General features: G+C 40.0%; 1 protein-coding gene across 1 annotated transcript in view; it reads left to right on the plus strand.

Annotated features, from left to right (window-relative positions):
* ERBB4 (v-erb-b2 avian erythroblastic leukemia viral oncogene homolog 4) overlaps positions 1-12,011 on the plus strand; it is a 419,420-nt gene that overhangs the window by 95,390 nt on the left and 312,019 nt on the right. Inside the window, exon 3 of the mRNA XM_009887598.1 lies at positions 11,369-11,555. Coding sequence (XP_009885900.1) covers positions 11,369-11,555 — 187 coding nt within the window. The remainder of the gene's footprint in view (positions 1-11,368; positions 11,556-12,011) is intronic.

Here is a 12,011-nt window from a genome sequence, read left to right on the forward strand (position 1 = left end):
CCCTCTGTTTAGGGTTTCAGAAGACATAATTCAAAATCTGCCATGTTTAATTTTATTTAATATTAAGTACAATAATAGCTTGTGAAAAGCTGTCTTTCAGGGAAAGGTAATAAGGGTATTAATAAAAACAGGTGAGAGAGAGGCCCTTTTTTTTCTTGCTGCATTATTTTATCATTGTCAATCAGCTGGGAACTCCTTTGAGATTATTCCTGTACAGTTAATAACATTGTTTCTGTAATGACTTTAATGATTGAACCTTTCTTCCATCCTTAGCTATGACAGTAACCACTCTGCTTTTTCTCCTTCAACAAGCTATTGTGTATGGTTCAGTACATTATGGAACATTATTAAATATAGAGGTTTCCTCTAATTAAGCCATTGGCAAAAGATTGCTTGTCCAGTCATTTGCTGGTGATAAGTATTGAAGGAAATTATATCTTGTACAGAGTATTACACTTTTCCTGCCATGCTTCCCCTAAAAAAAGAACAAAATGATATAAAAATAAAGCAGTAAGATTGCAAACCCAAGCACTCAGAAATTAGATAATGCCAGAATGACAGATGCCTGAATCTGCCTTGCGTTAGGAAAGACACATTCTGTCCTTCTCTGCTCCTGATCATGAGCAGTTCCCCTTTCCTCTCCGATCTCTTGCCCTGTTCCCCATCTTTTCCTTTCATAAAATTACCATTTCTTCTGGACTTTTAATTTCTAAGCTTTTCAGAATTTTTATATCAAGAGCAAAACAACTTTTCTAGTCTTGTTCCTGGAAAAGACTAGAAATAATTTTATGTAGAACTTTTCCAACACCACCCCTCCATAAACTCACCTATAATTTAAACAAAAAAAGATGTTTGTGAACCTTGAGGGAACCACAATTTGTTCATTGTTTCGATAATTGCATGTAGGAACAATGGTATATTTAAGGTGTCTGGTTATCCTGGACATGATTAAAAAAAAGCTCCCATCTTCTGTAAGATTGCGCGTCTTGCTCAGTTCAGGAACCACACAGAAAATGTAATGAGTGGGAGAAGTTTTTAACATGCCCCCTTGAAGAAAAGTAGTGGAATTAATGCAGAGAAAAATCTTATCTCATGGTTAGTTCAATCACTGCAGATTAGAGGTTGTTTTCCTGGTTGGTGGCATAATCTCAAAATCCAGAGTATACATGTCCCTCCTAAAGAATATTTCTGAATTTGAAAATCGGATGCATTTACTAATTGCTCACATATTATAAATTATGGATCTAGCCTTGAAGGAGCCTTTAACAATCTATTAAAGCCTGAATAACAGAGCTATTCTCCAGCTTCTAGATAAACAAAACAAAAGCACAGCTTTAAAAAAAACAAGAAGCCTCTTCACTTTTTATCTTCATGGAAGTAAACCTAATCAAAAGCCAGCTATTAATGAATCTCTCCAGGGTTTCTATTCTTGAAGAGATTAGAGTTACAAATGCTAAAATAGTTTAAACGTGTAGGTGTGGTGTTGAGCTCAGATCATGTATTTGTATCTGCTCAGCTAGAAATAAGAGTTGCTAAAATCCAATATTTGGATGAAGATTCTCTTCAGTGAAACCAGACAGTCAACAGCTCCTCCAACATTCACTAATTTATGTGTGTAAAAATGTCCTAGAGTGCCAATAAAGTCGGTTCCTCCTAGGAAATGCATTTAAAATACTCATTAAAGAGTGGTTGTGGCACGTATGAAACAAACTGAAAGTATGTTTTTAAGAAGGTCTTTTTTTGTGAAAGAAAAGCAAAGCTCTCTGAAAAGAAGCTAACTGCTTTTTCAGGATTGGATAGCTGGCCATTTGCTTCTTGCAAAAACCCAAAAGCTCAGACTGAGGTTGTTTAGCTGATATTTGGCAAGGTTAACACATTTTAACTATGTGTAGTCAGTCCCTATGTTCAGAAATAGAAACAGCCTTTTGCTTTCAGGAGTGGCCTGACACCTTCACCTGCAGTTTGAATAGAAAAATATAGAAGTCCTGTTGTTCAGCTCCACCTCTGTACCAGATCTCTGGGATGTTTAATTCATTCTGCATCGCTCCAAGGAGTGGGAATCATGCCAGCCAAGGGCTCCCATTGCTTCCACAGTAGATGGCAGAGAAATTTTAATAAACACATTTAATTTTTCTGGCTGACTTGCCAGTAATTTGTGCTAACCAACCTGGCTGTGTACTAGGAAGAAAGAAATCACAATATCTGAGGTACAAAGTCTGTCACTCATCATATAGTAATGAACAAATAAAACCTCCTTTTACTGTTAAATGCCCACCAAACATTCCTAGGTTCTTCGCAGGCAGCTTACAGCAGTGTGTAATTCTGGACGCCCTGTTACAGACTGCATTGCATTTGTCATGTGTATTCTTCCATTTGACTTCTGATCAGACACTTGACCTTTCATAACCGTCGTGGGAAAGACATACTTTTTCACCTCTCCTTTTTGTTCCCTCTATAAAGCTTCATCCACTTGCTGTCTCAGGCTGCATGTAAGCTGGAGAAACCTGGAGTGCTTCAGAGCTGTGGGAGACTGTGAGCACCGGTCCTGCTCCTCCTCCTTCTCTTCCATTTTTTTTCCTTGGGAAGGAGACTTGGGCAGGCATGGGGTCCCTGGTGTGTTCCAACCAGTTTCATGATCTGGAGGACCAAGTAAGCAGCCTCCCAAGATGTAGTTCACCTTAGACACAAGCAAAAATGTCTTGGGGGTTTAGAGTATCACAAATAGGAACAACGAGGAACTGAAATGCTTTTTTCTTCTTTTGTAAATGATATCTTGTTTTGCCAAAATAAATACACCAACTTGGTTCAGTCCACTGACATCTCAGGATGTCTGTGGCACTGCAGTCAGCGCTTTGTGTAAATATGACCGTGAAGCATTATGCAGTGGCGGTAACAACTGGGGTCAAGGATCCTTGTGTTGTTAGGAAAGCACCTCTGTTTCGAGACTACACCGTCTAACTACAAAAAAGAAACGTCAAAGTTGATAGTTGACACAGGTATCCCAATGCAGTGCTTGTGCTGCTGGCCCGCGCTGCCTCTCTAAAGCAGTTTTAGGCATCGGTTTGCTCGCTTTGTCTTTCCTGGTGCAAGTGTCTTGAGACCCTTGCATGTGCTCACAGCTTCTCATATGCTTTGGCGGTCTGAGGAAAACTGATGAAAGGGGATGTGTTTTCCCATGGTTATTACTTTCCTAAAAGCCTTCCAGAGTGTTGATATTATTTGGTTTATGAAGTAGCAGTTTGTGCAATTTTATGTTGCCTAGAAAGAAACCATGATTTACTTGATTGAAGCTCCCAAAAACAGAGAAAGCAAAAAGCATCAATCTCTCCAGTTAGCAATTCTGTAACTGGGCAGCTATAAGCTGATGTGCTTTGAGTTTCTGCAAAATGTAGCTACTACTAAACAGCCCAAATGGTAAAGCATTTTGTAACAGCATAATGCTCTCATTTTAGTCTTTCCGATCTAATTTATGACCAAGTTTTCCCTTGGGAGATGATACAATAAACTCTCTTGGAAACCACTCTGCAAATATGTTGAAGGCCAATTGGGTATTACAAATATAATGTCAAAATTCTTACTGATTTGCTAAATATGTAGTCATCCATAGCTTTCCTCAGGACAGAAAGATGTTAGCTGTGAAGATGGGGTTGTTACAGAGTGGAGTCTTTGTCTAGGTCATAACGTTGCTCAACATAACCAGCTTAGGATTTATTGTGTGCACTCAGGCAGCCCCTGTACCTGAAAGTTAGACACCTCCTAAGCAGGTACACAAACAGAGGAATTATGTTTTAGACAGAAAACATTGGGAAGTCTCTCAGATACTGATGTCAGCCTGATCAGTTTCTCTATTCAGATGATATTTCTAACTGAAAAGTGGGCATGGACACATGGTGCAAGCTGACACCTGAGCTTAAGTCTAACTTGGTCAACAGGAAGAATACCTGGATATGTCTTTAGAAGCTGTATTTCAAAATTTGACAGCAAAAGTGTCCTGGTTTGAGGTTTTGGTTTGGTTTGGTTTTATTTTTGTCCTGTTATTTACCTATTATTTCTATTTAATTTTCCCATTCCCACATTATTTTATTATTTTGTTTATTATTATTTTATTTTTCACATCCCACATTGTTTTCCCAGCAATATTTTGCAAAATGAGCCAAGATACACATTTCAGAGGCTCCCCATGTGTTTGTCCATCGCCATCACTTGTGTGTTATTTATAGGGCTTCTTTTCCAAATGCCAGATTTGGGCATTGATCGGCAGTTTAATGGATTCTAGACTGGCATTTGTTTTGGCTCCAAGCCCTCCCTAGACTCCTCTGTAATGTGTATTAGTTCAGACTCAGCCTAACTTGCCTCACGTATGCAACAGCGTGATTCCTACATCAGACTCGGTAAATAACTAACTACACAGCTAATTGTCCTATTCTAATGTAAGAAAAGTCCCACTCTTAGAATAACGAAATGTAAAAACCTGCCATTCAGAAAACAAAGTTCAACAACTCCCTGCAAATTAGGTAGCAAAATCTTCACTTACAATTTTTTTCTTTTTAGGGCTTTAACAAAAGATGCATCTAACTGACTCCTACTTTAAATTTGAGGAAATGGAATGCTATATTCAATCCATTGATCTGCTGCTTAGGATATTATTAATATTTTGTAAGTGTATTACCAAAGAAGACCAGATGTCTGTGAGGACAGGAGTATGATTTAAAGTTTCTACCAGCTGTCTTAAATGACTGAATGATAGTTCTGTTCTGCAGCCATGCAGCAATGCAAGGCACCTCAGGTACAGCTCTTTACAAAATTACATCTAAGCCCTTCCTTTGCCTTTAATACATCTTAAAGCAAACTGAAAGACTACCAGAAGTTCCTCTGGTTTTTGGTAACAAGTTTGACTCTAAATAGCAACTTTAGTGTTTTGGACAATAAATTCTCGGCAGCTGCCTACGCAACTCTGGTTAGGATACATGGCTTGCTTCTGGATCAGCCACCAGAAAAATGTTTTGTACAATCTACATTCTCATATTGATCAGTATGCTCAGACTTGAGGGGTTTTTATTAAAGCTTGTACAGCGTATCTGAAAATCTGCTGGTGCTCAGAAGGGCTTAACATCACAATTTCCCGAGTGTTGACGTAATTGAAGGGTGCATAGTGTGGAAGGAGACAAGACACGAGCTTGTTGTGGAACAAAATTCCTTCTGTGGGTTCTCTCTGTTAGCTCTGATGTTGTCTCTAAATGGAGTGTCCTCTTAGACATAAGAAATGTCAGTATGTACTACATATTTCTCATGGTTATGGATGGGGCTTTGAGAGAAGCTGGCAACAGCCATGTGCCTGAATCCCGTAAATGTCTCCTAAACACCTTTGAAAATCTCAGTTTATTGTGTCATTAAAAATTCATAACCATCAATGAGCAATACATGGAACAGCTAATTGAGATCCAGAAATTGCAATAGACCATCTATTTCCACACTTTCGATATTAGTGTTTCCCTTAGAGTTAGAACTGGAAGTGCTGTACCTGCTTAGAGGCCACATTGTGGTTATTCGGTAAATGCTAATTTTTTAATTATGACAATGAAAGATATATTGCATTGCATGGGTGAAAATGTATGAACAAATAATGAAACTGATTGATGGTGGTTTAGGTCACCAGCACATTCACAAACATGCCCGACTGACTTTCGGGAAGGTGGATATTATGACTGCCCTGAGAACTTGTTTAAAGTTAAGGAAGTGTTGTCTTTGCAGTATTGTGTTTTTTCCTCATAATAAAAACAGAAAACAAATTTGGCCGGTTCGATGTTGCACAGTTCTAACCAGATATAAATGCATACCTTTTTATTGATCAAAAAGCAAAATGTGAAATGCTCTGTTCAAGTCAACTTGAGATGTGAAAAGCTTCTGAAGGAGGTGATGTGGTGGTGACTATTCACATTTGTTATTTTAATCATGACTTTGCTGCGGCGTGTTAACCTTTATTAAAGTGGAAAAAAGAATGATGCACTTAGGAAATATTTTCCCCTTTGTATCACTTAGGAATCTGACTTTCTTAGGATTTAATGTAATGCAACAAAGCGCACAGTTGACGTTGGAGGGTCAGCCGAGCTCCTTGGATCAGAGTCAGGAGACGTCTGTTATCTGCTGGCAGCTGAGCCGCACGAGGAGCCTTGCTGCTGCCTCGTGAAATGGATATCCCCTGAAAATAGAAATTACTGTATTTGCAACAGATGGGATGAAAAGTGTCTGCTTGGCTTATTCCCTACTTATATCTAATTTAAAGTTCTTTGCCCTATTTCCCTCCTGGGCGTGGCACCCTGGCTTCCCCTGGGGACCGAAGGACCTCTGCCTCACTCCATATGAGTGCTGGAAAAGCAAAGGCTTTTGTCTTTGTCTCTCAAGTGAATATGTTGAATATATGTTCTTTACAGGTTTTTGATTTTTTTTTAAATGTTTGTGAATCAAACACACTCATTCTTCAGGTGATCCTTATCTCCTGCACTTGTGTTTATTGGCACTTTCGAAGTGAGATCAAAGCACACATTAAATGTACTTAGCTTTTATGGAAAAGGGGAAAATTAGCCTAAAAGATAATTAGTTGTCTGGGGTCCCACAAGCGTGGGCTGACCCCCGCAGCAGGTTGCTGTTGCTCCGACTCCCGTGCCGGGGACGCGTGTGCGGTCAGATGAGGCAGCAAGGGCTTTGCCGGATCAGGTTCAGCGACTGGATAAGTAATGCGTCCGCAGCTGAAATAAAACCCCACAACATAGCTCTCTTTGGTGCCTTAGCCACAGCCTAACCTTCCCCAATAGATGTTAAGAAGACGTGGTAATGTTTATGAGAAACATCAGCTTCCCTAATCGTTCATTGATCTGTTGTTCTGGGCAGAATGATGAAGTTTTCGCCGTTATTTTGCTCCGTTTCACTCAGATTCGTTTAACTTGAGCAGAAAGACGATTTAAGATGGCAAGGAACAATCTTGCCTTTTACTCCCAGCTGACAGGATAATTCTGGCTTTGCTGTTGGGAGCTTAAAATACTTTACCTGTGCTCAGCTCATATTAGTTGTAATTAAGGGAATGGGTTGTCTAGAGCTCGTTTTTACAGTTCATCACCTGAAAAAAGAACGTCTGAAAATAACCCTTTTCTTTTTGGTGTCATTTTGGGACCCTGTTTCTCTGTTCACCCTGCGCACGCCCCCCCGCACCCTCTGAGGCAGCTGCCGGGGCATGGCTGAGGGGAACAGCAGCCACCATGTTGTGGCAGTGCCCTGAGGGGGCACCAGGAGTTTCACGATATACGGCTTTGGCTGAGTCTGTTGTCATTGAAGGGTAACTTTTTTTTAGGTTTAAAAACAAAAAATTGGCTATGCTGGGGATGGTAGAGGCTGTTAGGAGACTGGTTTATAGGCTACCGTACCTGTTTTTGGGGTGCAGGGCAGTCCTGGGACGTAGGGACAGTAGGCTGTGGAGCACAAGTACTCATCTCCTGTCTGAAAATGTAGATGAAGAGCTTTTCTCTGGTAAATATATCAGACCTGAATCCTGTGGTTTTAGATTTGTCAAGGATTAATACTTCCCCCCCTTTTTTTTCCTGCTAGAAGCATGCTTGCTTTTATTTCAGGTTTTGGTACCTAACAGGCCCAGTCAGAGGAGCAGACACCTTTGGCTCTTGAATCCTCAGAGGTGTCTCCTCATCTGCTTTTGAATGGCGAGATGTTTGCTTGGAGTGCTCAATGAACATCATCCCTTGTCCCTTCACAACAGGGAGCCTGTGAGTTTCAGCCTTTTCCTCATTCAAATCTATATACTTACTCCCACTGCCGTATCCAGACTTTGGGGACCCAAAATGCATTTACCAAAGCAGCAGGAGTGCTATAGGAGCCTAAGCCTGTCTCTGCTTCACTTGATGGCTTCTTCACATAACAGGTCATGTCTCGTGAACTGGAAAGGTGACAAGAAAAGGCCAGATCATGCTGGCCAGGAATTCCCAGTTGAAATAATGCTATAATGGAGTTAGGGGTGTCCCACAAAATCACAGTAGTCAGCAAGCAAGGTTGCCAGAGTTCATTTGGTTTTTCCCCTTGGAAACTTTTAGCTTTAAATCTGTTGGTGATTAATCTGCCTGTTTCCATTCTAGTTGTAGATTATGGGAGCAAAATGCAGTTATTTGCATCCTTATCTCCTTTTTTTCTTTCCTGAGGGACAGACTCATTAGAAAAGTGTTTTTGCAAGGACCTCCAGCCCTGGCAGAAGAATCAAACTAGGAAGTGACACTCAAAACTACCGCTGCTGTGAATCACTCCACCTTCGTTGTGGGACACAGATTAACGTTGAAGCAAAAGCAGCATTATAGATAGAGCATTAGGATACCTGAGCTTATACCTAAGTTCAGGATACCTGAACAGGAAAGCATTCAGCCTTGTGTACAAAGGATGGGCGGTTCAAATCATGCCTAACCTCCGCATGAGTTGCAGAGGAGGAGATCAGGCTGTCATATCCAGTCTGGCGTGGGGATTTGTGAGTCTGCATGGAAGACAACAGATATCTTTGCAGTGACTCCAACAGGGCTTGGAGTGAGCTCCAAGCGGGCAGGTGTCCATTTTCAGTAAGAATCATGTCAAAACTAGCAGTGACTGGCAAAGTGACAGCATTGGCGAGGAGTGGCCAAAACCTGTGCTGCCTGCTACACTCCCAGTACGTTTTTTCAAGCTGGACCAATCAGAAAGCACACCATCCTGCAAAACACATTATTGCTCTGCCTTTTTCATTCACATTTGAATTAAAAAATAAAGTAAATCCCCAAGTTAATATAACAGAGCACTAGATTTAGTCAGTCAGGTTGATGTATTCTAGTAAATTAGAAACGCTTAGGTTTATTTTCATCATTTTGTTTTGCAGCAATTAACATTACAGTTTCTCTAACAAATAATAGGTGTTGCAATACTGGTGGAACCCATGGGACTGGAAGGGACCCTCTGGCTTGTCAAAATACTTGCCATAATTTGTCATTTCAGTTGGATAAACCAAACAAAGAAAGTACCAAGGCTTCTGTGTTAGAGGTGGCAGTTCACAATTATCAACAACAAAACTTTGTTCTTTTCTCCACTTTATTGTTTGTTTGTTTTATTTTTAATTTTGGAATGAAGATTTGCTGGTGAGTGTGTGTGTGTGTAATTTCAGTGCCATGCTGAATTAGGGCCCTTTCAGGTGGATTTGCTGTACGGCAGTAAATGAGACATACCCTAAAAATAGAAAACATGGTTATAAGCAACAAAACCTGGCAGGGTGGACTTGGTCAGATGCAGCTTTGGAACCACTTTTAATTTTTTTCAACTCCATTCCAAGTTAAACATCCCTTTAAATTAATTACAGCAATCATAGTATCCCTAGAGTATCAGTGGAGAAAATGAAGCCATGAGTATAATCTTTCCTAAATTCTGAAGAGAGGCTAAAAAAGCCAGTTTCAGGAAATTTTTGCATACGATGAAAAATAAATTCCTAACCAAACTGGCTAAGCTGAAATGTCTGAAAGCAAAGAGCTATCATGAAAGTGCTGGAAAGCTTCTGATTATAATGGAATCAGTGTCCCAGGGTATAATGCAGCTCTACATTTAATATTGAGCTACTGAACCGTACTTCTCAACCTAGCTCAACTCACTGGGTTCTCATCAAAGTCCTGTAATGACACTGTGCTCTGTTTAGATGCCAAGCAAGTCTTGAAATAGCTCCAGAGCTTTTTCAGCAGCTTCAGCTGAGTACAGATGTCTGACTTTAGGACAGCTAGTGCCTAGAGTTTGTGGCATATAAATCCTTCCTTATGTATACTGCCATCCTTGTTAATAACCTTATCAACTTTTATAAACCTAATTAAAAGGCTTTTACACACTTACATATGAAATCATGGCAACAGCCCTGAACCAGCAAAGCAAAAGCCTGCCCTTTGTGCTGCAAATCCATGTTGCCTTTCTTTATTAATGATACATACACAACACATTTAATTTGATGCCTGCTATTGTTTGGCTGTTTGTTTTTATTACGGTATTGACTGGAGTCCCCATCACGTTAGTTATAGTGTGTGCACATTACTCTAAGCAGAATTTTGCTTTCTGTGTATTGTTTAAGGTATTGACTTTGCCAAAGGAAAGAAAAAAGTGCATGCATTCACTTAAGCGCTCAAGTAGTTATATAAATTTTTGTCCATTAAATATACATACACACATAAATATACGCATATACAGTGGTTGCAGGCTGTTGCAGGCATGGAATTAGGTGAGATTTGAAAACTGTATTGGAGACACCCTTTCCAACATGGAGGTCCTGTTTCTGGGAACAGCCCTGGGCAGGAGCATCCCCTCAGCCTGTGTGGAGTCCTGCTGAGGATGGTGGGGCTCTACGTGAGTGTTGAAACGACACTTTTCAAAGGCATTTTCAGATTTCTAGGCCATTTACTTAAAGTGCTTAGAATGAACTTTGTTTTCTAAAAGAGCATACTTTTAAATCTTTTTTTCCCCTTTCTAAAATTATCTTAGTTTTTTTTTAATCTGCTGGACTTTGAAAAACTGTTTCTAATTACTGGGGTTTGGGGTGGTTTTGTCCTCTACAGCCCAGCCAATCAGTTCCTGAGCATAAGGACGGTTATTGAGTAGTTCATCTAAAGCAAACAGATTTCAGCCAACCCAAAGACGAAGCAATCATTTTGCTAAAGGTTTTGATACCAGTTTTGGTCAAAGTCTGGGATATATAGCATGTATAATTCCAGTACTTCCAAATGAAACTTGAAGTTGAATCGTTGCAAATGTTCAGTGATTGATTTCATTTAGAAATACAAAAGTGGGTATTAATACATCTGTGCTTTGTCTTTACTCTGCCAAACGTGCCCCCCCATTTCTACCATCCTTTCCATAGGTGTCTCTCTTACTGCATGTTGTGTCCTGTCAGTCTCACCCTAGAATATCCTGTACAACAGAGAGTTACTTGCAGACAGACAATCTTATCTGAACTGTGGAATTGCCCCAGTGGATTCTGCTAAGGTCCTGCAGAGGCCTTTGAACTGCCCTCTGCTTTGAATTGTGCGACATCGTCCTTTCATACATCTTTAATACGTAATGTGAATTTCTGCTCAAGTTTAATAAAACTGAAAAGAATGTCTACCTCTTTATTTTCTAGTTTTCCAACCAATATCTCTAATAAACTCAGTTAAATTGAAACAGAAATGTGGTTAAGAAGTTGAAACAGGATTTGTTTTCCAAAGTTGGTTTTCTTTTCTTGGATACCAGCATCTCATAGTAAAGCAGCAACTGTATGAGACATTCAGAATAATTAAAAATGGATTATTTCTAATGTATTTGTTTAATTTTTGTCTTTCAGTCTATCCGAGAAGTCACAGGCTATGTTTTGGTGGCTTTGAATCAGTTTGAATACTTGCCGTTGGAGAACCTGCGCATTGTTCGTGGGACCAAACTCTATGAAGAGCGATATGCTTTGGCGATATTTCTTAACTACAGAAAGGATGGTAACTTTGGACTCAGGGAACTTGGTTTGAAGAACTTGACAGGTAAGTGAAATTCACAAATGTTATGGTTTAGTTGCAATAAAAAAATGAGCTTGTTGACTATTTGCCCCAGTTCCCTCAGTCACTTGCATTCTGCAAATAACAGAGGTACCACGAGAGGCTGGCAGTTGTATGTTGTTTGAGAGGCTCTTTGGTACTTATTTTCATTCCTTTTTTGGTTCACAAGTGTACTTTTCTCAGTACTGATCAAAGGCTGTGTATGGAATTCATGCCAAGAGCATATTCGAAACAAAAATAGTTGTTGAAAGAGTACATGAACTTGTTTTTTAGTTTTGAGAACATGAGCATGTTGATTTCCTTGTGATCCCTGGTTATTGCACGTGTGTTGCTTTAGGTGTTACGTATTTTCTGCCAATTTAGCTTAGCTTTAGCATCCCCTCTGCCTCCGCTCTTGCTGCTGTCTGTGTCACCACCCTTGCTGCTGCACTGGGGGGGGGG

This window comes from Charadrius vociferus, unplaced genomic scaffold (assembly GCF_000708025.1).
Source record: "Charadrius vociferus isolate BGI_N301 unplaced genomic scaffold, ASM70802v2 scaffold136, whole genome shotgun sequence".
In the NCBI taxonomy this organism is placed as follows: domain Eukaryota; kingdom Metazoa; phylum Chordata; class Aves; order Charadriiformes; family Charadriidae; genus Charadrius; species Charadrius vociferus.